At 52.2% G+C, this 27844-nt stretch overlaps 1 protein-coding gene across 1 annotated transcript; it reads left to right on the top strand.

Moving 5' to 3' along the window:
• The first annotated feature begins 2568 nt into the window (after window positions 1-2568).
• Window positions 2569-26480, top strand: VSX2 (visual system homeobox 2). Its single transcript, XM_075031093.1, has 5 exons — window positions 2569-3016; window positions 4342-4426; window positions 7275-7398; window positions 24891-25071; window positions 26149-26480. Exons 1-5 carry the CDS (start codon window positions 2569-2571, stop codon window positions 26478-26480), a joined length of 1170 nt encoding a protein of 389 aa, XP_074887194.1.
• Window positions 26481-27844: the final 1364 nt, after the last annotated feature.

The following is a 27844-nucleotide window of genomic DNA, read 5'->3' as shown; positions in this document are numbered from 1 at the left end:
TGCTTGAGCTAGAAAATGTTGTCATACTGAAATAACCCACACCCCTGTACCTGTCCTTGGGTAGGGATGCAGAGCTAGGTCTGAAGGAAAAAGGGGAGGAAGGGTGGTGCACAAAGAGCGATGACAACATGGGCTTAAGTTGAGAAGCAGCCCCTGTGCATTTCTACACCCTGTGTGAGCCCCAGGCAGTTCTTGGCAGAGCCACAGCGTGCATCTCCTCACACCAATGCTGGTACCAAACAGAGGTAGTTGCAACAAGAGGGCTTCAGACCTGGTGGTCTTGGTTCTGCAGCAGACTACAGCTTGGGGCCGTGTAATGCAGGTAATGCAGTGCTGCATGGGAGATGTGTGGGGAGGGGCTCTTTCTGGAGAAATTTGTATCAGTTCCTGGAGAACTTGAGAATTAAAGGAATAATCAGAATACAGTTCTGAATAATCTATTGGCAACCCGGTAGCTTGCATTTTTACCCTAACAGACCCAGTCATGCTGAGGCAGGGTTTGTGTAACTTCAGGCTGAATGCTGGGGAAGGAAGTTGCGAACCATACCCGGGGAGCCCCAGCGGGGTGGAACAGAGGGCAAACCATGCATTAGGTAATGCAGACAAGACACAATCAAGATTTGAGGTGGTAGGAAGGCTTGTGGCATCCCTGACAGGGCCCGTAGTGCAACTTCCCCACCTTCTAGGAGTGAAGCTGGCTGCTCAAGGTCAGCTCACCGATACAGGCTGTTGTTAGGAAAGACCTGGAGGGACCCTCAGTAGGGGTTCTCCCCTCTTTTGCTTGGCGACTGTTTTAAGCTGAGGCTCTCATTCCTGGCTCCTGCCTGAGCTACACTGCAGCTGCGGCCTGTATCTGGCCATGTACCCCACTCATCTGGAGCCACATCTGGCAACTTGTCTTCCCGGCTTGAACTGGGATCTGCCTCATACCCATAGACTTGTCTGATGGTCTGGACTGGTGGCTGATCCTGGCTACTGCCCACAAACTGCTCTGCTTGCCTTGCTCAGGTATGGTGGGACAGGGCCCTGGCTGGGGGGGATCTTGCCCCGATGGCTGTGTTATCACACTTGGCTCCTGGCTCCCTGTCCCTTATGGAGCAGCCAGCCCCTGCAGTGCCCTGGCAGTCTTCATTCATTTCTTACGAACCACTTCCATAACTGTGGAGACAGAAGTTGCTTTACAATCACGGCTGGGAATATCTGGAACAACAAGTTGGTACACGACTCCCTTGCAGCTGTGACAGGAGACGGTCTCAGCAATACTGCCATTGGGGTGGAGGTGCCCTTGGTTTGGTCAGGGAAGGCATGATATTCAACATCCGCAGCAGCCCCAAGCCTTTGGCAGGCCAAGACTCTAAACAGGGATTCCCAAAGTATGCAGGACACGGCACGTGGGCAGTCCAAAACACCTGCGGCCATCCTGGACGGATCCCACCAATTTCAGAGGTAGTTCCCAGCTGTTGCTGTGCCATCACGCACTGGGCATTGCAGATCTTCCTCCGGAGACCAGGAGAGCTTCCCCTTTGGAGGAAGGCAGGAGCCGTTGGGCCTGACAGACCGGCCCAGAGGCCTGCAAAGCTGAGAAGAGGTGGAACGGGGAAATGCTTCCCCTCAGAGCTGAGGTGGAAGATGGGCTTTTGGTGCTGATCTGGAGCTGCTGTCCCACCCCAGCTTGGCATCCCACTGATTAACTGGCCACCACGAACAGGCCTAAAATCGCTGAGGACTGTTTACAACTACCAAGGTACATGCTGTGGTGGAGCTGTTGCCTCAGCTGGAGTGAAAAAGGGGATGCCTTAGGGTTTCTCTTAATTTAATGTCTTTAGTTGGCGCAGGGCTGGCAGGGATGAGGTGTGTGGTATCGTGCCCACGGGTGGCAAAAGGCGCTCTCAGTTCCTGCAGAACTGTGTGGCTCTGACACTGTGCTCGTGGGCAGGGGTGTCTCGGGAGTCCAAGCAGCTATTTCGCCACCTCTGATGGCGTGAAGCCAGACGTTTCTCCAAAATCCGATGCTTCCAGCTCCGCGCTTTCAAGGAACACAGCTCGGCTTCAATCCTTAGGTTTCCTCCGCGCACCCGTATCTCCCTGCTGACCCGTCTCTACCTCCGCACACGGGCTGAGCAAGAAAGCCGGCGACGCCGGCGTTTTCGGGCACGGCAGTTTCGCGCGTCTCTCCTCCGGGGCCGGTGCCCCGCGCCCTGCGCGGCCAGGCGGGAGCCGTGCTTAGGGAAGCACGGATGCCTCCGTCCCTCCCCGAGCCCACCTCCCCCAGCGCGGCTGGAGGCGAAGCGGGGCCGGGACCTGCCCCGCCGGGGCGGCCCTTCTCGGCGCGGGGGCGGGCGGCGGCGGCGGCCCACAGCCCGCCGGCGGGCACCGGCCCCAGCCCGCCGAGCAGCGGCCCCGCCGCCGCCGGTGCCGGCTTTTTGGCATCCCTAATCGCGGCTGGCCCCTGTGATTGGCTGCGCGGCTCTGACCCCGCTCGGGCTCCCGGCTGGGCGGATAAAAGGGGCCTGAGCCGGGGGCTCCCAGGCATTCCCGGAGCGGGCACCAGGGACCGCCGGCCGCAGCATGACGGGCAAAGCGGGCGCGGCGCTGGCCCCCAGCCTGCCCGGTAAGCCTAAGCCCGACGGCGCGGCCGCCGCCGCCGCCCCCGCCGCCCCGCCGCCGCCGCCTCCGCCGCCCCCCGCGGCGGGGGCCAAGCCCAGCTCCGGGCCCACCCCTCCCCGCTGCACCGGCTTCGGCATCCAGGAGATCCTGGGTTTGAACAAGGAGCCGCCGTCGCACCCTCGGGCCGCCCTGGACTCGCTGCCCGCCGGGCACCTGCTGGCGGCCCGCTCCGTGCTCAGCCCCGCCGGCGTGGGCGGCGTGGGCATGGGGCTGCTGGGGGCCGGCGGCATCCCCGGCTTCTACACCCAGCCCACTTTCCTGGAGGTGCTCTCCGACCCCCAGAGCGTCCACCTGCAGCCCCTGGCCCGGGCCCCCGGGCAGCTGGACAGCAGCCAGACGGCCAGCTCAGGTAGGCACGTCCCCGGCCCCCGGGGACCCCGCCGCGCCCCGCCAGCGCCGCCGACCGCCCCCGGCACCCGGCGCCCCGGCGGGAGGCCCGCTGCCCGGCGGCGGGAAGGCGATTTCGTTTCGGTCCCGAGGAGGAAGAGGAGGGGAAGGGCGGCCGGGCGGGACCGTATTCCCCCCCCCGCGCCGTCCGGGGCTGCGGCCGCGGTGTGATGGCGCGGCCGGGGGCGCCCGGCCCGGGGGTGCGCGGAGCCCCGGCGGAGCGGCCCCTCCGCGGCCCCGGCGGCCCCAACTCGTTGCCGGGGAATTAGGGGCCGCTCCCGCGGCATCCCTTTCCTAGACGGCAGCAGCCGCCCGCAACCCTGCCCGCGGGCCCCGCTCCCAGGCCGCCTCGGGTCCCCCCGGAGCGGCAGGCAGCAGCGCCCGGCCCCGGCCCCGGCCGCGGCCCCCGGGACAACCCCCAGCCTCCTCCCGGGAGCGGCCGGCGCCGTCTGACGCGGTGCCCGGCCCGGGCGGTGCCCGCCGCCCCCGCCCGCACCACGGCCCGCCGGGCAGCGCGGCGCCGGGGCCGGGCGGGTGGCGGGGCGCCGCGGGCAGGAGCGGGGCCGGAGCGCGGGGCCGGCCCCGGCAGCCGCGGGGCACAACGGCGCGCATCGAAATGCGGCTCCCGGTTCCCTCCTTCGGCTGCTCCTTCGGGGCAAAGGCGGCGCCGCCCTGCCCTTAACACCCCCCGGCCGGGGCACCCCTGGGGAGGGGGGGGGGGGCCGCGGACGGACACCGGCTCTTCCTGGGATTTTTTTCTTTTTCTTTGTTTTTTTTTTTCTGGTAGCTCCATGAGCATCAATTTTTCCCTCCCCGCTCCGGTGTTTCTGCGGGGAAGTCCGGGATCCCCGGGCTGGGGCAGGCGGCCGAGGGTGCCCGGCCGCGGGCAGGGGGCTGCAGCTCCCCCATTTTCCTACGGTTTTGTTGTGCTTGCCGGGCTCTGCATTTTAGCAGCGAGACAACAGCAGCCCCAGCAAACGACTCCGGGGGCAGAGAGAGGAGAGCGAGAGCCCGGTCCCGGCCCGGAGCCTTCCCTGGCGGGGGCGGATCGCCCCGAGCCGCCCGGACCGGGACCGGCGCTGGGACCGGGACCGGGACCGGGAGCAGCGCTGGGGCCGCGCCGGGCTGGAGGAAGCGGCCGGCGGCGCGGCCCCGTCCGCGGCGCGATCGCAACGAAACCTTCGGCCGGAGCCGCCGGAGGGAGCGGAGCCGACGGGCCCGGCCCTGCCCGGGGGTCCCCGGTGGGGAGGGAGCCCCGGCCCACGGCCGCTGCCTGTCTCTCCGCAGATTCCGAGGATGTCTCCTCCAGCGACCGGAAAATGTCCAAATCCTCCCTAAACCAGAGCAAGAAACGAAAGAAGAGGCGGCACAGGTAAGCTAGCGGCCGCCACCCCGCCGGCTCCCGCCGCCTCCCTCCCCCGGGCACCGGCAGCGCAGAGCCCCGCCGCCACGGAGCGAAATACCCCTCCCGGCAGCGGCCGCCGGAGAGCCCCGCGCCCTTGCGGCTTCTCCCCCGGGCCCTTTCCTTTTTTCCTTCTCCCTGTCCAAAATCGGATTTGGGGACTTTAGGGAGAGAGGGGATCGGCCACAGGTGTCATTTTATTTAATTTTTCTGGCTCCGGACCCAGCTATGCCGAGCCGCAAGCCCGAGCAGCCTGTGAGTGTTCGGGTGGGATGTGGATCACCGGTGTTCAGGGGGAAAAAAAAAATCATCAACCTCTCCGAAATCATCAAAAACGTCCCCTGCTTCGCGCATAGCCATCTTAATATTGGCTGTCAGCAAGAGAGAATTTCTATCAATGATTTAAACATTGTATTACCTGTAAATAAATGTTTTGCCAATAGACTAAATAGTTGGGAATCAACCACAGCCTGCAGAAAAGCTGAAGAAGGCTGGAGAATTGGTTAAAGAAATGGAGATCCACTTTGGGAGATCCAGAGGGGATTTGGTTTCCCCTCGGGAACAGTCAGGGTAATAGACCTTGCCTGACTTCTCCCACAGTTAAAATGGAGTTGGATAGTCTGCGCCTTATAAACAGAAACGAAAAATCCCGTGCTGGGTTCTGGCATTGCTGTGGCCGGAGAGTCAGGACAAAGGAAGGCCAGACACCATCCACAGAGGGTGATTTAGGAATAATTAAATCAATCCTGCCACGATGCAGGAAGGGTGGATTAAAAGATGCCCCAGTGAAAGCTTAGCAGGATGCGGGGTGGAAGGAGACCGACTATCCCAGGAGACGTCCTGCTATGCGTGCAACAGGAGGCTTGGTCTGGAGGGTTCATCCCAAAGCCAGGATCCCTCGCCAGGCAAATTCTCCCTGTTTGGGTGCTCTGGAGTAAATACGGGTTCATTTTCTTTGTGGACTGGACAGGGCTGGGTGAAAACGCAGCAGGGGCTGGTGTCCAGGTCATGGTCTGGATGGGAGAGAGGAAACGAAATTCAGATTTGTTTTATTTTCAGTTCTAGACAGAAACAGACCTGCAACGTTTAGCTGTAGTTGTATATTCTGTACTAAATGGTTAAGACCTCTAGTTGTACCAAGAAAGGGCTGGGAGATGACAAGCTAATAGTCTGCAAATAGCTGCAGAATAGAAACACCAAAAGGGATGGTGGATTGTGTATTGCAAAAGGGACAGGGGCTACCCAGGGATGAGAGGTAAAAGGGGAAAACTTCAGCTGAATGTCAGGCAAAACCCTCCTGCCAGTGAGCCTTGCTGGTCTTTGGCACTCTTGTCGGGAGGGTGGAGGGGAATTCTTGAAATCTAAACCGGATCAAAATTGCAATAATTTTTCCTAGGGTCCCAGAGAGAGAAAAATACACGAGTTAATGTGTGTCTGTTGTCCCTAGAGTTCACAGATTTGTCAGAGCTGAAGGAAAACTGTTTGAAAAGCGAATGGATTTAGGAGTGAATTTAAAGAAGGGGTTTTGATTGCAGGCAGGTCCCTTGCATTTGCATGCTGCTTTTGTTAGTAATGTTATCGATCTGGTGGAATCCTTTCGATTCTGAATAGCGGAGGATATTTCTGAGATTTTCTGTTTATGCTCTCTGGAATTGCAGGTCTTTTCTGAAATTTGGATTTTTTTTAGAAAAAGATTTTTTTTTCCTTTTTCCTTCCCCCTTCTGGGAGCTACATGCTGCTTAGTTGGATAGTATATTTATACATTTACCTTGAACAAATGCTGCAATTCGTTGATTGGGGTTTTTTTGCCATTGGAGTGTTGTTAGTTTTTATAAAAAATTGCATTTTGTGTAGGGGGAGGGGGGGGCCGTTGGAGGGTGGGAGTTTTAACCCTCGGGGGAGTGGAAGTGGTCCGAGACCTCTCATCCATCCCCTGGAGAAGGGCTTTCATCCGTCTCGGCTTTCCAGCTGCTGATTTTTCAATCTGGTTGTCCCGAGCTGAGAACTGGCTGCGCAGAGGCAGGTTGGGCTGCTGCCCGCCCAGGGCAGTCCAGGAGGATTTCCAGAGGATAATGGGGTAATGCAAACTGGCAGGGAGCAGCTAATGGGATATCGGAGTGGAAGCAACCAGGGTAAAGGCAGAGGAAGGGAGCTGGCACTGGCTCTCGTGGGGAAGGACTGGTGAAAAGCAGCGGGGAGCAGAATGGTTAAAACCTTTGGAGGATTCAGCCGAGGATGGAGGATCGGGGCTCCAGGGGAGGATTATTTACTCGTGGAGATTGAAGAGGCTAAGGACCAGCAGCTGGAGAAGGGCTCAGCACCCCTCCAGACGGGGCGCTGAGGGGCTGCTGCTTTATCTCAGCGTGACTATCAAAGGGTTAAGAAACCTCTGGATGCGAGAGGAGGAGGGGGAGTTGGTTTTAAGCCAGGCCAGGGGTGGGTGCGCTGTTATAGGGGGGGTGAGGGATAAGGACACCCCCACGATCCTTACAAGAGGCAGCAGAGTCCGAGATGTGAGAACAGTTGCCATCGCTGCTGGTTGCGGGTGCTCGCTGCTGGGGAGGGACCGTCTCCAGAGGCAAGTCCCTGAAAGGGAAGGTGATTTGTAACTGTTTAAAGCGCTGTCTTCTGGCATTTTCTGGTTCTCCTTTCACCCTGGCACCTGACCTTTTGTGCACAGAAGCACAGGAGATGAGGGAAAGCTGTGCCTTAGCAGGTTACCCAGGTTTCTCTAGCTTCTGTGTCCATTTCTTTGACTCTTCATCATCTTTGCTGCTGCTTCTTCTGTTTTTTGATCAAAGAGTTTTACTTCCCTCAGGACAATCTTCACATCCTACCAACTGGAGGAGCTGGAAAAGGCCTTCAATGAGGCCCACTATCCTGACGTATATGCTAGAGAGATGTTGGCCATGAAAACAGAGTTGCCAGAAGACAGGATACAGGTAATCATATCTCTCGGAACCCCTTATCCTGCTCCTCTCAGCCACGTTCATCCCTCCCTGAAGAAAAGGTAGCGGCATGGGAAGGCTGACATTGCTCTGAATAAACCTCCCCAGGCTGTCCACTCCCCTGGTCTCGATGGGCAGGCAGCCAGATCAGCTGTTCCTGGCAGATTTGTATTTGGTGTTTGTATGTCGATGTGTGCTGTACATGGTGTGTGGTACTGGTGATTCGGGGGGCATGTAACAGAGGGAATCCTAAATCATTGAAGGGAAACTGGTGTGCAAGGAAAGACCGCAGCGTTTTGAGATCTTAGTGGTATAGGCAAGAAGAGAGCCTCCTGGAGACTGGGTCTGGGTGGGCAGTGTGGGAGGGAGAGAGTCATCTCTGCTCTTTTGGGCACAGGAGGATGCACAGGGATGTCGTAGGCAGCTAGTACCGCTGTGGTTAGGACCGCAGCGTGGGAATGATAGGTGAGTCCCAGTGAGGTGTTTGTACCATCTCTGCACATTCACTGCATTTGCCTCCTCGAGTGAAGCTTCCCTGAAAGTTTCTGGGGATAATTTTTTGTTAATGATTTTTAATGTTTGGGGTTTAATTGCATGCCAGTCCTGTTGTGCCACTGTGAGGAGGTAGAATGAGGCTGTGTGGGGTATCGCCACTGTGTGGTGAATCCTCCGGTGGTAAGAGCAGCCTGAGCCACAGGGCTGTGCCAGCACCAGCCTTTGGTGTGCATGGCAGCCAGTATGCAAGCAATCGTTACAGCCCAAAAAGCCAGAGAAGACTTAGAGCGGCTGTGTACAGCGTGGGAGGCACAGATGTGCCTGGACAGATCAAACATGACATTCACAAGGGTGGACTCCAGCAGCTCCTGGTGCCTCTCTCCTCCCCATGCCCCGCTCCCATCAGGTTGCTGCACGAGGCACTGTGCTGTAATCGCCAAGCCTTGAACCCATTTTTGCTGGTGCAGATGATATTTCTTGGCTGGCTGGGCATTAAACTGGCCTGGTCCCCTGCACAGTGGCAGTGGCTGACCTCTGTGGCTGGTGCATAGCAGTTTCTACAAGAGGCATTGGCCTGACTGCCACGTGGTGTTGGGAGGGTCCTGGTTTCCCTGGTTCCTCCTTCTGCTCAGTCCCTCCTGCGTGCCCAGCACCCGCTGATCTGTTCCTTCAGCCTGTGTTCTTTTTTTACTAAAGAGACTGCCCAGGAGGCTGCTCCCTCTTGGGTTTGGAAGGTAGCTCAGAGGGCATTTAGCAAGATAACGTGGATGCTGGAAGCTGCTGAGGCATGACCCTGTGCAGGGACAGGGATATCCTCCCAAACGAAAGGGCAGCCCTTTTTTCCTCAGTCCTGAGCCACCCTCACCACCCTCATTCTTGTGCTCAATCAAGAGTGACATTTTTATAAAAGAAAGTTGGGCTTCTTATCCTGTTGTGTTGGCAGGGCTCCTGCTGACCTAACAGCTTGTAGATAGCCCGCATGCTGACAGGATTTCCACTGGTCTTCAGAAATAATGGCCCATCATCTGAAATCCTACCTGATGCATTAGGATTTTGCTCTGAGCAACAGGCCCTGATGCTTTGCCTCTAGAGAGTGAGATGGATGGAAGGTCACTTCTCCACTTGTGACCTTGTAGGACATCAAGTCAAGAGAGGAGAGAGCTGTTGGGAGTTTAGTGTTGCCTGCGCCCACCGTCTGATGCTGGGCTGGGAAGAAGATCCTTTGATTTCCCATAAAGGGCCTTTCCAAGGAAGAGGTTCAGTGACACAGTATATGTTGAACTGCAGAGGCACCATTTCTCTGGCCAGAGCTGAGGGCCTTCACTACACATGAGGCGGAGGAGATGTTATGGCAGACAGCACAGAGCTGGACACTGCATGTACTGCTTCAGCATCTGGAGCATCCTTCTAGTGCTGAGTCTCAGTGTTTTATCTGATTTGGGAGTGAAATAGTGGCTAACAAGTCTTAGCTGTCACTGACTTGCTGCCAGCATGTCATTCTGCAGCTGGCTAAGGAACAACTGTCTACTCTTCTGTATTGCAGAATTTTTAAACCTAGGAGTGCTCCTTACTGTGACCCTTCTGCCCTAGAGATCAGGTTAAACTTGGACAGCAGAAGCACCCCATGGTGTGGCTGTTCTGAATATCAGGTGTTGCTAATGGCACATGTATTCCAGGAGAAAGTGTTTGTGAGTAACACTTTTGCTTATCCTGAAAGGGGAAATGATGAGAAACAGCAGAATTTCTGTGGTGTCTGTTGTGTGTGAGCATGAGCACCCTGCCAGGGTGAGCATCAAGGTCACATAGGAGTCTTGAGCACCACTGATCTTTCCAGTGGGTCAGCACCCGCTTGTCCCTTACCACATCTTCTATGGAGTTTCCTTGTCCATACTTTTTTGTGTGTCACAAGCCGTGACAAGATGATTCCCAGCCCTGGTCATGCTTCTTGATATTTCACCTCATGTTCCTTTTCAACTTCAGCCCCTTTTGTATGACCCTAATTCTTTCTCCCTTGTTATGATGTTCACACTCTTTAAATAAATCTAAGCTATTTCTTCTGGCTGTCACTTCTGGTTTTCTTCATCACTTAAGCAAGCTGTGAAGATCTTTTCTTAAATCATTCTTCATAAATCACACGCTAGTCTCTTAATCATGTGGTTGTTCTTCTGTGAAGCCCATCCTGCCTGTCAGTCTTCCTGGAGATAAGGGACCACATGCCTACAGCTGCACACTGGGTGTGTTCACACCAGTTCAGCTGGACTTCTGAGTCCTTGCAGAAGCAGCCTTGGATTAGCACTGGTCTACTTGCCTCCATATTTGTTTCTATTTATCTAATTCAGTCACTTCAGGTTTTTTAGACAGATTTTTTTTATCCTCAGGATTTTCCCTTCAGTCTTCTGGGTTTCGTATGGCACTTTATTAACTTTGGCTAACAAGCATAATACAGCCCAACCTGCTCTGGCACTGGCAAGAAGTGGATGTTAAAGAAGAGTATGAGAGCAGGGCATCTGTCTAGTGATACTTAGTGAGTACTTTGACAGCCTCCTGGGATTTTGAACACATGTAAATATCTTAATATCCCTCAGCAAGACATTCTGCAGCAGAACTGCACAAGTGAAGTAAATCTTGCTTTCAATCTATTAGCATCATTTAATGCCCCTTGAAAAAGACAGCTGACAATTAATCTTTATTCCCTTCTTCATAATATTTATAATTTCACATCATTGTATTTTTTTTTCCTTGCATGAGTTTCTATCTGCTCAAGGGAGCTCTATATTTTTACATTTTCATTGTAGCTTGCAGTTCCTCCCATTGTTCAATATTGTTCTCTCCCTCTTGTAGGTCATTAATGAAAGTGTTTTCTAAGATTGTTGTGAGCATCACATACTGTGGACTTTCACAGCATTTCATGTGGGTTCCCACTGGATCCACACCTAAGAGTGATATCTACCCCTTATTTTCATTCATGGAATTATTTCTCAGGAGGTAGTAGTCAAAGAGAAAGTAAATCACCTATGAAATTCGATATGAAAGTGAAATTCAAAGAGTACAATTGAGAGAATGATATATAGGAACTGCTTGCATGTAAAACCTTCAGCAGAACACTACAAATAGCCATCAGAGGCCAAGAAAGTTATTGGTTTGAGAGAACATTGAATTCAGGAAAAAATATTCAAATCCTCCATTTAAAGAGAAGATGAATGTGTATTTTTTTTTCAAGGCAGCACTCTTTCACATTGCATGCATCTTCCTTCCATATTGAGCTGGCTGCTCCTGGAAGGAACATGAGCATCCTCCCGTTGTGTAATGTGGGAAAAGAATTTAATTTTCCTAGTGAGACACTTTGCACAAGTCAGACCAGATGTCACTGTGGCCATTTGGCAAGATACTTGAAAAAGACTATGTTAAGTAATGTATTTGAAAGAATATTCAGAAGAGTTGAAGTGCTGCTATTACAATAAACCCAGACTGTTCTGTAAAATCCAGGTGAGGTAAGTAGATTCCTGTGGGGACGTACATCCTTAATAGACAACTTGAAGTACTCAAAATGGCCTCAAGCTGACAAGTATTCTGACACCTGGCTTAAATCAGTGTGTTTCTCGTAACATACTCTTAGGTGTAATGTGTAGATTTTAGATAAGTTACACCTATTGAATTTATTAGTATGTGACAGTTCCAGGCTTTAAAGACCCAGTATCTACAATATTAAAGCTCAGTAACAGTTTGATTTGGGATTATTGAAATGACTGTGTATGTTTGTCATTACTGATGTATGTCTCTTACTGATCAAACAAATCGATTAATCAGTTCAGTATTTTCAAAAAATAAGATCCTGACTGCCATTGTGGGGACACTAGATTCACCTTTTAAGGGAACTAATCAATTAAAAAAAGAGAATAAAAGTGCTAAAAATTGTCAGTTCTTGTTGTTAAATGATTGTATGATAATTACATGGATGAAGAATTTTGGGACAAATAAAATTGCTTATGTAAGCAAAAGGAACCCCAAGGAGATGCTGGTGCTCTATGTGAGGAGTGGGGATAGTCTGTGTATCCAGCAAGCTTTGTCAGGCAGCTAAGAGGTCCATTTTGGCTAAAAACAAAACAAAGCCAACTAAAAGTCTAATTGAATATGTATTGTTTTAGCTGCTATCAGATTAACACATTTCAGTAACACTGTGTGGCCAGTTTAGGAGTTGAATGGGGATGTAGGAATTGGGAGGGGTGGTCATTTGGAGGGAAGCATTTGTACCAAGATTATTTTTCCAGAACGAGATGCTTACCTTGCGTCAGTTTTGCATAAATGTTCTGTATTTAGAGGTGAACGTAATTTGGAAAGCCCTGAGGAACCTGTATTGCACTGAGCAGGAGCTCAGGAGTGAATCTGCAGCGTCCCCTCAGGAACCATGATAGAAAGTATGAAGGAAAAAATTGGCTTTATGCAGCTTTAGCAGCCCTGGCTTCTCCCCCTCCTGTCAGCTTTTCTTGCTTGCTGCAGAGTGAATTGTAGTCCTAATCCCATGGTGTAAGTGTGGAATGGGGATGATTGCTCCATGCAGTTGCTGATCTTTCCTGAACCTGTGCCTGGAATGGCCGCCAAGGGATTTCTTAGTGCTGCAGAAAGTAGTGGTGGTGTTGGTTTTTCTAAGCTTATGCTTGTCACTATTACTCTCAATAAGAAGTGAGGACCTGTCTATTCTAGCTAAAACTTTGGGCGACTCTCACGCTTGGGAGAAAGGGCAGCATGAGGCACAGTGCCAGCGACTTCCCACCTGTATCTCTATACAGCATGTTCGGGGAGATCATGTTGCTGGAGGGAAGTTACCAGAGTGATTAGTGTGGTTGGAGGTAGATTACCAAGGTGATGGAGAAGCTGAAAGTGTTGCTGCTGTCTGAGCCAACCATTTCAATATCTTAATTTTTTTTAAGAACCCTGCAAGCCCTGCAAGAGGTTAATCATGAAATAGAGCTGAGCAGCAAATGCTGGCTACCTTTGCCAATAATTCCTGAGCACTGGGGCAAGCCACAGCAGTATGATACCAGATAAGTGTCATTAACTTCCCCTATGCTTTTAGAAATGTAGGAAGTGTACAAGTGAGAGTAATAAAACTAATCAAACTTACTGGCTTGATGAGAATATTGTTATGAGTGTTTCTCATGGCGTATGGTGCATCTCTGCCTCCATGTCTTTAATTGGTATGTGAGGAGTTCATCCACTTTGCTGCCTCTTCAATAACGTGCTTGTTTAGTTGATCTAAATTCATATTAATTTCCATTTTTCAATTAAGAGTTATTTAATTTGGCCCTTTCTGTAATGGAGTGTTTTCATTACCCTTTATCTATGGCCTGTTTTCAGTCCATGTGCTAGAACTTTGTTTACAAGTTAATTACCAGAGCTGCAGACAGAGGGGCTGGGTGATGGGCAAGAGCTGGGGCCCCGGCAAGCCTTCCCGAAGGGATTACTGTCTGAAAAGTCTTACTGCACGCCTTTGGACAGAAGAAAAAAATGTGGCAGGAGACAGGAAGGAAAATGGAGGGCCGGGAACATCTCTTCAGCTTACTGTGAAATGGGGACTCTCCTGCTCATTGCTAGATCATGCAGGTTACCTGCCCAGCTTGTGGGATTTACGCTGCTACAGCTGGGGCTGTAGGTGCAGTTTAAAAGGTGTTTTTTAGTGCAGAGATGGAGGTATAGGGTTATGAATATTTTGTATACCCAGGTACTGCTTTATCCCTCTATGTTCAGTCCCTGAGTTGCTTCAGCCACTGACCAATTTTCTAAATGGGACAGGAAGACAAATAAAACCAAACTTGACTGTCCTTGCCTTCTGCTCTGTTTCTTGCAAGATGTTTGTGGCTGTCACAGCATGTCCCCATCAGGGACAGTGTGGTTTTGGTGTGCTCCTCCACAGTATCGGGAGGGAAATGGGGCTTTGCAGTGACAGCTCCTTCCTTTGTTCTCTCCATGGTTTGGGGAGACCATCACTGAGGGTCAGATACCTTCAAGTGTTGGGGCACTCAAGCTCCCCGCGAGAGGAAAGATAGGCAGGCAACAAAATAATGCCGTAGCCCACTGCTGGAGAGTGCCTTGTCAAGGACTTTCCCCATTGTGGCCAGGACAATGAGGAATGGCTCTGCAGGCTTTAATGCCAGGCTGTGGCAACTCAGACTGTCTTCCCCTCATTTATCCCCCTGTTTTCTTAACAACAGTAGTTTAAGGGTAACACTTCTCTGAGTTAGCCTAGGCACTGTGATTCCTTGATCACTTAAGCTCTTCTGGAAATGCTACCCTAAATCTGTGTGCTGGGAACACTTGCATTCACTCCTTCTTTTAATGATGAACTTTCTTTTCTCTCCCCTGATACTGCTGCAGTTTTCTACAACTGATTTTTTAAAAAATAATTGGGCAGCCCAGCAAGTTCAATAGTTAATTCCCCTCCAGCCTTAGGATGCCTGACAGAGGGACCAGCTGAGTGTTGTGTGTTCAGGTTTTCCTTTAATGACCCTTTATCATAAAGTTTTCCTCCTTTCCTGATTTTGAATAGAGATTTTTTTAACAGTTCAATAACACAGGCACTTTAGAGACACGGTTAATTTACTCTCCCCTTTATTTCTTAATGGATCTGTTTTTCTCTGTACTGTTTATCTTTTACCCTGATAGATCTCAATAAGTTCTTCTCATTCTTCTCTGGCAGCACGAACCTCCTCTGCCTTTACATTGTCCTTCTTTGTGGGTGTTCTGTGAGCCAGGTTTTGCACAGGCCTCTGCAGAAGTATAAAATAATACTACCATCTCCCTCATGCACCAAGCTGTTGAGAAGCCTAGTCCTCAACAGACTTACAGATGACCCTGATCTCCCTATATGCGAGGCTGGCAGGTCCTTCTGTGGAGCAGAAAAGAGAACCTGAGTTGGAAAACAAACTGTTGCTACAATATCCTACAGCAAAGGTGGCTTCCAGAGACCACCTTCATCAGAGGCTGTGAGAAGGCATTAGGCGCTCTCCTGTCTACTCTGAGCAGCACAGCCCTAAGAGCAGCAACAGATGTTCAGTTTAGCACCTGCCTGGTGTGAGAAGCACGGTTTTCTCCCCACTTTCTGTTTCAGTGGGTTTCTGTTAGGCTCCCGACCGTCTGAGCAAAGGCAGAGCTGAAACTTTGCCTGGTAGTTATTAGAGCTTTCAGCTGCAGCTTTCTCTCCAAACTCATAGCAAGGGAATGCAAGTGAAACATTGCTTATACCTGGTCACCTTCCTGTGACTTGTATAAGGGCCCATGGCACGCATGGTGCGTGTTCATAAACATGGGGATTATGTCCCCTTCGTGGTCTAGAAGTAACCTACTGACTGAGTCCTGCCCGGCTGTTGGAGCTGACCTGCTACAATGTGGATAAGCAGCAGCACTTTGCAGGCTGGGTTAGCCCGTACCAGTGGTGTTCAGCCAGGCCAGTGCAGCCAGGCTGCCCACCCATGCCTCTGGGAAGCTCTGGCTCACCTGCAGCTGTGGGGTCTGCAGGGTATGCCACTGGGGGAAATACCTTCTCATCCATGCTACCCTTTCCTCTCTAAAGGCACTGCTTGGCTCGCCCAGAGGGAGGCTGAACTGTGAGTGTTGTTGGGAAACAAACCCTTGGAAGGATCTAGCCAACCCATCCATGTAAATGTACATGATGAGTATGTGTGCTGGTCACTCCTCTTAGCCAGACGTGCCAGCGATGTCCATTCCAAGATAATTTGTTTTATGTCCATCAGGTATTTCTGTTATCTCTAGGTCCCTTCGCATCTTTGGCTTCACTGCCATCCTTCCAACTCAGAGTCTCCCATGACTGTCACTACAGCACCCCACCATTTGTTAGTTGATTGGATCAACTTGTTGAACTTACATGATGACCATGACTGAGATCAAGGCTTCAGTGGCTAAGTGACAACTGAGAGAGGGTCCCTTTCTGGGAGATCTTAGCTTGGGTGGGCTAAGCATACAGGATACCTGGGAATGTCCTGGTGAGCTCAGATGAGCTGCCCTGGTGCGAGCAGCGTCCACAAGCATGTTGTGTGTCACCAGATCTGCAGGTCACTGTGCTGTGCACTAGCCCGAGCTGACAATGTTGGCTGCAGGCGTCAGTGGCACAGCAGCAGCCAGTGCCTGGAGCATGAGTCTTCTGCAGCTGTAAGGTGTCGTATGAAAACTCATGGAGTCATGAATTAACCAAAGAAGGTTAAGGGTACAGAGAGCTGAGGAACATTTAGAGCCAGGAGTGGACACATGGTAGGAGTAGAGTGCTGAAGGGCCACCCCAGTGCAGCCAACATAACTGCCAGTCCTGACCTCTTGGGTGGTCAGGGGACAGACTGCTATTCTGGCCTGCTCTTTGGCTCTGGTGGTCCTCCTCCTTCCCCAGAGTCAAGAGAGCCCAGTGAAGGATTTGCTGAGGTTGGGTGATTAGATACCTCTTACTGCATGAGTCAAGGAATTGGAAACACCGTCCTTACCATGTATCTTCCTAAGGGAAGATTGTAAAGGACTGCAACTTTCTGCTTTTGATGCTCAGTCCAAGCTGCTGCATGGAAACTTCCTACAACGTTACAACATTTTACAATACATAATACATTTCTGTAGATATCTTCCAGCTAATGCTTCAACGCACCAAGAGTTCCCGTGCATTGGTGAGCCTGCACTGTAGCCTTCAAGGGGGACTTTGCGGGCTGTCCCCACGCACCCAGGGATGGGCTTGAGCCTTATCCTGGGAAATGGTGGGCACCAGGTGGTGCTGCAGACACCATCTCCTGCTGGGGCACAGCCTTTGGCTCCTGCGTTTTTTTGTGGAGAAGGCCAGAGTGCACCTTTGCCCTTCGCTCTGTGTGTACCGATAAACGAAAAGGCAACATGCAGCTGCTTCTGGCATGCAAGGGACAGCCCCAGAGCACAGGCAACGCTCCACAGCCTTTGAGGAAGGCTGGCATCCTAAGCTCTGATTTTGGTGCCCATTGAAAGGCATCATGAGGGGGATGTTACATTTCTCCTCTGACTGCCCTGACTCACCTTGCTTTAACATGAAGGTGGTAATATGGTGTGTCCCCGCTTGTTCACAGAGTGCATTGCATATGGATGTTTATGAAGACCTATGCTAAGGTTTCCTCTGTGCCAGAGGACCTGCAGAACAGTGTTAGAGAGGGAAAAGGAGGCAAAATGAAGTTATACAGGCAGGATAGCAGCTTGGTTAATGGAGCCAGGCATTGTGAGCACTCAAAGGATGGATGTGCAGTATCACCCTTTGTGATGATGACAAATGTCTCCCTGGGTTTGTGTGGACTAGGATGATGGGAACAATCTTGCCAGCTTTTCTGTGACTATCATGCACCCACAACCCTGATGTTTTTCCTGTTTTTCAATCAGCATGTTAGGAAAAGAGGAATTTGGGTGTTTATCTGCCATGTCCCAGCACCTGGCAGCCTATATGGGGCTGTAGCTCCAGCTGAGCTGCTGGTCAGCTGGCATCATAGTCTGACCATGATGAAGTCAATGTCTCAGGGACGCATTTGCTGTGCAGATGTATTGCACAGACCAACTGTGTGCTGAACCACTGATCTCGCTATACCTATCATGCACATCGTGTGCGCACTTGTTTTATTTTGGGAAGATGGGAGCCCTGCACCTGATGAAGTTCTCCACTTTTTGAAGGTAACAGCAAGTGAGAAAACATGTCGCCACATGAGGTGGCAAGGCCAGGTGAAAACCCCAGATTGGCCAAGGGGACAGAGTTTAAGACATGTTCCCTGGTCGAGAGGGGTTTTACAGCTTTGGCTACGTATAAATTGCAACAAGTAGCTGTACTTGGCTCACATAGTGCTTTTAAGAGCAGGATTCAGAGGCAGGCCTCGCCTGCAGGATGGGTGGCATGGTAATAGCATGTACATTTTTGCTGGGTGCCATATTGAGCCTGTATTCAAAGTATCCCCTGTGCTAGTTTAGCTTAGAGGAGACCCAGGCTTGGATGAACCATCATGTCTTTGCTCGAGAGGGATGAGTACCATCTTACAGCTCATCTCGGTACGTCTGGTTGGACCTCTTAGCTGAGTAGGTCAGACATGACGCCAGCTATTACCAGTAAGGGCTCTTGCCATGCTCTGTATGAGAATTGCTCTTTCTAATGTGAGCTCAGAAAGCTCTTTCCCAGTGTTTAGTAAGAGGAGGGATGATGAGTCCTGCGATCAGCCATGCAGCCCATGTGCAATCTTTACTGCTCTCATTTAACTTCATACCCACTTTACACCAGCCATAGAAAGTGATGCCACTATAAATGGTGCCAATAATTTTGACATTACATTTGAAAAGACAGCAATAAACCATTTCCAGGCATACACAAGTGGTGCAGTCTCTACCAGCAGCCTGGGGACAGGAAGCTTTCCTGGGGTGGTTGCTACAGAGGAGGTGTTTGGGGAAGCCCCAGGACCTGGTTATACCCTACACTCCTGTGGCAATTCATTATAAAGCTCCAGGGCCCCTGAGTGCCGATGGGGACATGCTCCGAGGAAGATATGAGGCTTTTCTTTGCAGTGCTACCATCCTCAGACTGAACCCAGCCAGGGCCACTGGCCCTGTCCCATACTAAGATGAGGACATTGCTATTTTTTCAGAGGAGGTTTTTGTTTTGACTGCTCTCATTGTAGAGTCTTGGGTTGGGAAGGAAGAAGGTAGAAAGGCAGATGTGTGGCTGTAAGGAGGAACTGAATGTTGAGACGGCAGCAGGGCCCTGGGCATGGAGGTGAGCTGGAGGTGTTCTCTGGTCTGCAGCTGGACCCACCAAAGGGCTTCAACTGGGGAAGTGGCAGGTATGCCACTGGGCATGATTTTAGGAGCAGCGTTCTGCTGTGAGAGGGATAGCAGGTTTTTCTAGTCCAGGACAGGGGAAACCAGTATGCAGGCAGAGGTGTGAAGAGCTTGCACTGAGGAACAGAGCTTCTCTGTGCCAGTGCTTTGCTGTGCATACAGTGAGGTGACAGGATCTGTCCAGAGCAGTGCGGTGGGGAAAGGAACATAAGCAACTACAGCGTGTTGGTGTAGATGCCTGGATGTTTCCCATGGCAGTAAATGCCACAGAGGGAAGAGATCTGGTGGATGAATGTGAGAAGTTCAGCTTCTGCACAGTTCAGCCCGAGATGGCTGGATCCCTGGGAGAAGAGTGTGGTGCTGGATGGACATGAGTGTGTTGGGTCAGAAAGCCATTAGCACCATCACATCAGGTGGGACCATGACAGCAGATTACAACCCAAGGCAGTGTCACAGGAGAAGTCCAGAAAGCTCCCAGGCTGCCTGGCTGGGCAGCACAGGGTTTCTCTGCTGTGTTCTCACTTGAAGAGCTCAGTATCAGAAATGGCTTCTCTGCAGGGATCATACAGAGCGACAGTTCAGCTCCCTGAAGCTGAAGGTTTGCACCACGGGAATTGTCAGAGAGCAAAGAAGATATGCCTGTTAGTCCCTGGGCAGGGGAGATAGTCTCAGTGTTGCTGCTGAGTGGACTTGGGATTTTGTCCCTTGCCTTAGTTGCTGGTTTGCCAACAGCCGTGTGCAAAGGCATGTGCTGGTGGGGCAAGTGCTGGTGTGTCTATGTGTCTGTGCATGTGTGGACATGCATTTGCTTGTGGCCATCTAGTGGACATTTCAGCATGCGCTGCTTTGGGCTGGGACCATCTTGTGCTCCATAAAGCTTGTTACTTGAAAGGCCCCTGTTGAAATGCTATGTCAAAGGCAGTATGTGAGATTTAGTGAAGGAAAAATTTCCCATTATCTAGCTTGGAATCTTCCTTTAAGAGATGAGGAATGCTTGGGCAGGGAAAATAACATTTTTTTATTACAAAGACAAAAAAGGGCACTACCAATTCTCCTGTCTGTGTGCCCCAGCTTGGAAAGTAGCAGCCGAGAAAATGAGTGTAACCAGTGAAAATTTTAGGTTGAAACAATACAGAAACAATACACAGTAACACCCTAGATGCCTTAAAAGAGCCCTTTGCTAATTCAGATTCCTGGCTCATGGCCAACCTCGGGGAGATTTCTCTCTTTAGCAGACAATGTTTCAGGAGCTGATTAGGTAAACAAACTAACTAATATGATGAATGCGGATAACAAGGACACATTGAGTCTCACATCCCTTTGCAAAATGAGAGATTCCTCCTACTACAATTTGCTCTTCTGCATCATCAATAATCCGAAGAAGTATCGGTCATCATTTGTGATTCAGAGGAGGAAACTGGCAAGAATAACCTTGCCAGTCTTGACTCCAAAACACTGCAACCTTGTGGTCGAGCACAGTGCCTCAACTTTTACTGGTTTGGGCAGCGGGCACCGAGGGTGAGAATTAGACGATGATTACGGTTAGAAACATCCCCATTTATAAGGCTTTGCAATACTGATTTTGGTGAGAGGGCCTCAGAAGAACAGGCATATGGAACGAGGATCCAGGAGATGGCACTGAAGGTGCTGGCGTTTGCTGCTATCTTGGTTCATAGGCTGTGGCTGCTCTTGGAGGAGCCAGTGTCAATGTGATGTGCCCAGCGGGGTTAGAGTGTGATGCTCAGCTCTGACCAAATGATAGGGATTGAGTTGATGGGCAGATCCTCTCTGAGCAAGGTGTTATGTTATCACCCTCTATTTGCCTGCTGCATATTGAGAGCAGGTTTTGCAAGGTGACAGGTTTTTGTCTTGCAGCTTTTCTATGCCTAAAGGACCAAAACCCCTGGTTATAGAAGAGCCTGCAGTTTCTGCAGGCTGTGCAGGCATACCCAACTTGCAGCATGCAGTGTGCAGTGAGCATCATCTTATCCTGCTGCCAGTGGGCGGAGGGTGTCTGGCAGCCTTGTCAGAGGCATGCTTTGGCTGCTGCCCCCAGCTCGGCCATGGCAGTGACCACCACAGATCCAGCCCTTGGTGTGCCAAGGGTGGCGCTTGTAGAGCCTCAGGAGCAGACCAGGAGAGGGCTTTGGGCTGCTAAACAGCAAATATGCATGCATGGGCTGAACTTAGATGCTAACACATCTGGTGGATAGCAAGACAAACCTGTCCTCTTTACTCTGTTGTCCATTTTTTGAGGATAGGGTTCCTGGAACAAGCTTCCTATGTTTCACAGAGGGTGCTTGTGTGATCATGTGTAGATCATCTTAAGATGTAGCACATTGGTCCAAAAGACACCTCTGTGCATCAGATTGTGATAGCTTTGCACAAACATCTGATGTGTTTCAGTCTAAAATTACTCGGGGGTTTTCACCACTGCTTGTGAAGTGTGGAAGCACAAACACAATCTTTTCATTGTACCCTGAGGGGCTGTGCAATGGAGAACCAGATGAAAGCAAGTGAGAAGGAAGGTGCATGGTACACAGCCACTTCAATAAAGTATTTCACAAAGCTGAGCCGATCCACATAATGTGAAGCGGCAAGAGGAAACATGGACAAACCTAAACATTGCTTGAAGCAGACTGAATGTTACAGAGCCAGAGGAAGTTGTAGAGTAGATATCTCCAAGCAAAAACAACAAGCAGCCAAAGAAGACACGGAATACCATAACCACAAGTAAATGTAAGTGTAAGGGTGAAACCCTCTTCAGGAAAAATGAGGTGGCAATAATAAATAACTGCCTATTTGGAAGTTGTGGCCGATGTACCAACACCGCTGAAAATACCTCAGAATTACTAAAGCTGGTGCGTAATTCAGCTCAGAATCAAAGCACAGGAAAATTTTGGCAACACATCAAGAAATTTGAAGAAAGCAGTGAGATCTCCTCCCAGAAGAAAGTCCCACTGATGGAGCCATCTAAATGAGGGCAAAATCCTGAGAATGGACCATGGGGAATAATTCTGCTGATCTGAAATGGCATGGGGACTGCCAGTGCTGGAGCTCTTCCCTCCATGCTCCTTGGGATGGGCTTGTGGCAGAGGTGCTGGGCTGGGGTCTGATCCCAGCAATATTCAGTACTGAGTACCATTGGTTTCACTCAACTTCATGCCTGAAATGAAGATATGGTTCCTGGTATTAAAGCAAGATGGTCAGTCCTCCTGATTTCTGTTCTGCTAGAAATTCTCGGATTTCAAACTTTCCTTTTTCCTAGTCAAAACTAAGAGGAAATTCCCATCAAATGACAAAAATTAGTTTGGGAAGTCTCAGAATGATCTTACTGAGGTGTTCCTGTCATTTTGATTTTCCCATTTGGCTTTAAAGCATAGATTTTGCATGTCTTAGGCGGCCGAGATTAAAATACAGCATTCAGAAGAAAGTCATAGATAATTTTGATTACACTTCCACTGGCCGGAAGCAGTTTTTCCTGTGTGATTGAATCAGCATTTTTTGATTGAAAATTTTCCACCAGCTCTAGTCAAAATTGGACTGCCAGCTGGCAAAGCTTCTGCTGGCTCTGGCATTTGCGTGGCCCTGCCACAGGAAAGGGGATGCTCCAAGGCAGCAGGTTTAGTGGCAGTGGGCAGCACTGGGGCAGGCTGAGACCTGGGCAGGGAGAAGGGCAGGGGAGCATGAGGCATGGGGGAAGATGTTTGGGGCATCAAGGCAGGAGCAAGGGGAAAGGGAGAGGTGGTGAAAGCATTAGTGAAGAGGCACCTGGATAAAAGAGGATTGAGGAGAGTTTAAAAAGTTGCCCACTTGGTACTTGATGGAAAAACCTATTCCTGGCTGAGATCCCAGGTGTGGCAACTGGTGACAAAACCAGCTGTGCAGAGCCCAGCCCTGCAAGCCGCTCTGGGTACGTGGAAAGGTATCACTGCAGCCCCAAACCAAGGCAGATTTGCAGGCTCCGGCCCTTGGGTTGTGCAGGAATTTCTCTCTGAAGCCAAGGGAGATAGAGGAGCTCTGCGGTGAGGGACGTAACTGTACTGGTTTATCCAGGGCAGAACAGGCAGGATCCCTCTCCTGACCCTGGTGGGTCAAGCTGCCCCCTCGCAGCATGGAGGTGTTGGGGGTGGCTGCCCCACCACCCCGGTCTGGTGGGCGAGAAGGAACCACAGGGGTTTGTGCTGAGGTTGGAGAGGGAGTGTGCCAGTCCCCTCTGGTCTGCCCACTGGGCTCTGGGGGTGGGAGGAGCGCATGGCCTGAAGTGAGAGACCTTGCCAGCATCCTGCTGACTGCACGACCACGGAGCAAGCCCGTGTGTCACGCAGGCATGGAGGAGTAGGCAGAGAGAGGAAGCTGTACGCTCCTGAGGGTCCTTGCTCAGGCCCCGGTGCATTTGCAGCCATCCATGGTCCAGGGGTTACATGTCGGCAGTATGGAAGTGTAAATCAGGCTGTTTATCATGCAGAGGAGGTGACGTGTGGTGAAGCAGGCTGGCTGTAAAATCCCCTCTGACATGCACAGAGTGTCTTCTGCTGGGAGAAGCTGGGATCACAGCCACTGGGACCACCACCCCACCCACCCTGCAGAGCTGTCTGCGGGGCCAGGCTGGCCAGGCTCCCAGAAACAGCCAAGGTTGGCTGTCACCAGCACTAGCAAGCCACCTGCCTACCCGGCAGCTCTGTCCCCATACAGTTTTGGTGCTGGGCAGTTCCCCTCTGCACAGGTGGAAGAGGTGAGCTTGCCTTGCCAGCTGAGAGGAGGATATCACTCTGCAGTATCAGTCTCGTGGTCCCTACAGCAGAGCTGGGGGTGTGCCCCAGTCCCCCAGTGCTCCCCACTGCAGCCTGAGCTCCCCCACGGCTATGGGCGTTGGGGACAAGAGAGGGTTAAGCTGTCAGCTCTGTAATGTTAAACAGGTGTCAAAGGCACCTCCATATATCTGCAGATTGAAATCAAATTCTTTGCAGTATAAAAAGATAAATTACCCAGGCGATTCCCGCCTCATCCCACTCATCAGGCCAGCGCCAGACGGCAAGCAATTTTTTTTTTTAATGTGCTAACGACCTAATCAAGCAATCAAGTCGGAGAAGATTGCGGAGTGACCCCGAGCATCCATCTGCCAGCGAGACCCCGCCATTCATTTCCATTCTGCCGTGTACTTTCCGGGAAAGGGAGGGGAAAAAAAAGAAAAGAAAAAAAAATCCTAAACAAATTAACACCCAATTTTCTGTGAGTCTAATTAGTTAAATGAGGAGGTGTTTGGGGTGTCCGTGGGGAGGGAGGGGCTGCCTCTCCGAGAGGGGCCTGGTAACTCCATGGCATTAATTAGCGCAGGTCAATGGCGTGGTTCCCTGGGGACCAGCTGCTTTAATTTCCCGTGATATTTCAGTGCCTGAGGCCCATCGATTCAAACTGAAATTAACTTATTTTTCAATCAGGCCTGGGCTGCCCCTGGGGCTGACTCTTCCTTTGCCTCCTTCTGAATAGACCTCGAGCAATTTTTCATCTAAAGCTGATGCCTCTGCTCGGCAGAAAGGGAGGGGAGCCGGGGAGGGAGGAGGACGAGGGAGACAAGAGGAATGGAAATCAGAGAGAGAGCGCTAATAGATTTCTGCGAGCATACCCCCCCATCGCCACCCGCCTCTCTGCTCGCTGCCCCCCAGGTCACAGCTCAGAGATTATTCTGCCAATTTTCTGAGAAGATGAGGGGCTTTTCAAACTGGGAATTCAGGGCGAAGCGCACAGATCAGCTTCCCCCTTCTCCCGCCTTTCCCGAGCATCCGCCCCCATCCCAGCCCTCCCTGCAGGCACCGCTGCCCACAGCCCCCTGCCGCAGCTCAGACACCCAGTAAATAATGAAAGAAAATCCCAGGCATGAGAGCCAAAAGCCACTAGAAAAAGGCGCTGCGATGGCAAATTAATTACATCCTGCGGAGAGGGATGGGACCTGCTCTCAAGCTTGGCCCTTGCCGCTCCTGTAAGGGAGGGAGGGAGAGTTACCTGGCGGCTGCTGCATGGGGAAGAGGTCGCAGTGCTTTCAGGATGAGCATCCACGCATCTGCCTTCATCCCACTGCACGAGCATATGTGTGTTCCCATGCGGGAAGGGGACCGACACACCTTCTCTCCCCAAAAACCCCATGTCCTGCCTTGTCGCCCGCCCCAGGTTTGGTTCCAGAACCGCCGAGCCAAATGGCGGAAGAGGGAGAAGTGCTGGGGCAGGAGCAGCGTGATGGCTGAGTACGGGCTCTACGGTGCCATGGTGCGTCACTCCATCCCACTGCCCGAGTCTATCCTCAAGTCTGCCAAGGATGGCATCATGGAATCCTGCGCTCCTTGGCTCCTGGGTAAGAGAGCAGCCGCCTTTGTGAGGGATGGCAAGTGGGTCGAGATGAAATGGGGGGGATGCGAGGAAGAAACCGGAGCCATGTCAAAAACACGGGTGGAGGGCAGCAGGGTGAGGTCCCCCCGCCCTGCCGCCCTCCGCCCCCCCTGTCCCCCAACAGCCGTTGTCAATAGGGTCTCACCACTCATCCCAAATCCCTGCTGGTCCTTGGATCCTGACCTGCAGTTTCTGGCTGGGGCAGGAATTTGCCCCCCATGCTCAGGCTGGTGTTAGCCTTTGACTCCTGTGGCACGGGCATTTCTCATGCCCAGCCCTGGAGCAGGGGTTCCCACCCTTGCCCAAAGCAGGAGGTCATCCCAGTCTGACTCTCCCAGCCCCATGATGCTGTCTGGGGTGCCGGGACCCCCAAACGTACTCTCCTTGCCCCAAATCCCAGGGGGAACACACTGCTGCCTCCTCCTGCTCTTGGTACCTGGGGGAGCTGCATTTCTGCCTGGTTTCGCTTGGTTTTCTGTGCAGACATGGAGGTGGCAGCTACCCTACCACACTCCTGCTCTTTGCTTCCCACTTTCTGACCTTTCAGGCTGGTTCTGCCCCAAAACTAGTGTCTAGCATCTTGATGACGGGCTGTTCTGTCCTTCTATCTGTGTGAAACTGCTAGAGGCAGAGGGGAGGGTTGTGTGAGGAGCAGGTTGATAGAGAAATAGGCAATGGGGGATCTCCTTGCCCAGCCTTGGTGAAGCTCAGGCAACTGTGCTGCTGTCTGAGACTCTCCTCCCCATGCGAGGACAAGTTAGCTTTAGGTTCACACAGAGAAATGAAGGGGAAAGTAATTATAGACCTTCGGGGGCAGCCCCGAGGGGCCACGGATGCTGGGCTGCCCCAGCAGGCAGCTGCCTTGCCTGGGCTGCCCTTGCGCGGGGGCCAGAGCGAGCGGCTCGCCATGACTGCTGCATGAAGCGAGGGTTTCTGCTTTTCCTTAATTCTGGCCTCTCTTTATCTTTGCTGTTTTCAGTTCAAGATGGCTTTCCCATGCCCAGGCGCTTTTCTAAACCCGAATACCAACAATTCTTTTTAGGGATGCACAAAAAGTCTCTGGAGGCAGCGGCTGAGGCGGGGAGGAAGACGGAGGTGGAGCGCCAGGCCCTGCCCAAGCTTGACAAGGGTGACAAGGAAGAGAGGGGCCCGGATCCCAAAACCACCATTTCCCAGGAGGAACTGAGAGAAAACAGCATTGCCGCCCTCAGGGCCAAAGCTCAGGAGCACAGCACCAAAGTCCTGGGGACCATCGCCGGGGACACCCCGGCCCCAGGCAGGAAGCCGGAGACAGGGGAGGAGGCGGCAGCGGCCGAGGATGAGAGACAGACGGAGAAGTTGAACTCGTCGCAGAAGGAGGAGAAGCTGATCTAGGGGGGGAAGAGGTGGCGGAAGCCAGCCCCAACAGACACTGTGTCCTCTGGGGGACGCGTTCCCCCTTGGACTGCCAGGTCCCCGCAGCCGCCCCTACCCAGGGAGCGGGGCCTTGGTCTCTGAGTTTGGGGCTACCTGGCAGGGGTGCCCCCCACCTGCTCCCCTCGAGCATACCCCTGCCCCTCGCTCCTCTGCCCCGCCGGGCCTTCCTCACCCCCCCCCCCTTCCTTTTGGGGGACCGGGAAGTGTCTCGTCATCGTCGGCACCCGAGAGGACACCGAGGCTCTGGGTCCCTCCAGCCTCACGACCAGCTCTGGGGCTCTCTCCTCCTGCTCCAGCCCCAGACCCTATCTGCCATCTTGGAGCGAGCCTATCCCCTGCCGCCATGCCCCTCCTTGGTGCACGTCTCCCCCCAGTGCTGCCCGGGCCTCCTCCCCTGGCACCCTGTCCCGCCATGCTCCCGGCAGACCCTCCACCTTCCCCTGGCCATCATCTCTGCCTCTGGCCCAGGCCACAGCAGGACAAGCCCGTGGCAGTGTTTGCATGAAATGGCGACTCTCTGTCCAGGGTGGTTTGCACCTTCCAGCCGTCTCTCCCTGCCCAGCGCTGGGGTCTGCTGGGAAGGGGCTGCAGCTTTAGAGCGGTTGAGTTTTGCCTCCGTTTGGCAGGGAGAGGCAGGTTTAGCCGATGGGTGCGACACCCTGGTCCCACCTGGCACATTGAGGTGACCCCAGCCCATGTTGCTGGCTCCCGCAGGGCTGGCCACCACAGCCAGGTCTGACTCTGCCCCAAATGCCAAAGCCCTGCGCCCCTGCGGAGGGGCCCAACAGTGAATTTATTTACTGAATACATTATTCCAGGCGAGACAACATCCGCCTAATGTATTTATTGAATTAAATTTGTCCAGCTCTCCCTCTGTGTGTTAAAGGGAATGACAGCCATGCACATCCACCCCGATACACCCTGTAACGTGTACATACGTCTCCCAGCTGGCCCCACACGAGCACACACAGACCCACACAGCCAAACCCACTCCATGATACCATCACCTTCCCATCCCAGTAAGGCGCTGTTCCCCCCCCAAAAGCCGTAGGACAGTGACTTCCAGGCGACCCTTTCTGTCCTGCTTTCAGCTGTGAGCACCCTTTCCCCAGAGCTACTGTTTTTCTTCTGTCAAAGGTTAAGCCCCGCCATCCAGCCCCTGTTTGTCTTTGTCCCCCGGTCGTTTGACGTGTTAGATGATAGCCCATGGTGTGTAAATAATGTATATACAGTGAGAAAAGAATTCAGTATTGAGGTGTTTGAGATATGGAGCTGTAACAACTTCTAGTCATCCAGCATCTGTGATTTATGTGCCATTTTCT

This window comes from Buteo buteo, chromosome 6 (genome assembly GCF_964188355.1).
Source record: "Buteo buteo chromosome 6, bButBut1.hap1.1, whole genome shotgun sequence".
In the NCBI taxonomy this organism is placed as follows: Eukaryota; Metazoa; Chordata; class Aves; order Accipitriformes; family Accipitridae; genus Buteo; species Buteo buteo.
This window is presented reverse-complemented; position numbering and strand designations above follow the sequence as displayed.

Bases quoted from the DNA above. Each gene is read 5' to 3' on its own strand.
- VSX2 (XM_075031093.1), top strand. From the start codon at position 2,569: ATGACGGGCAAAGCGGGCGCGGCGCTGGCCCCCAGCCTGCCCGGTAAG. The intron at 3,017-4,341 runs GTAGGCACGTCC...GTCTCTCCGCAG, and splicing joins CAGCCAGACGGCCAGCTCAG to ATTCCGAGGATGTCTCCTCC. The intron at 25,072-26,148 runs GTAAGAGAGCAG...AATTCTTTTTAG, and splicing joins CTGCGCTCCTTGGCTCCTGG to GGATGCACAAAAAGTCTCTG.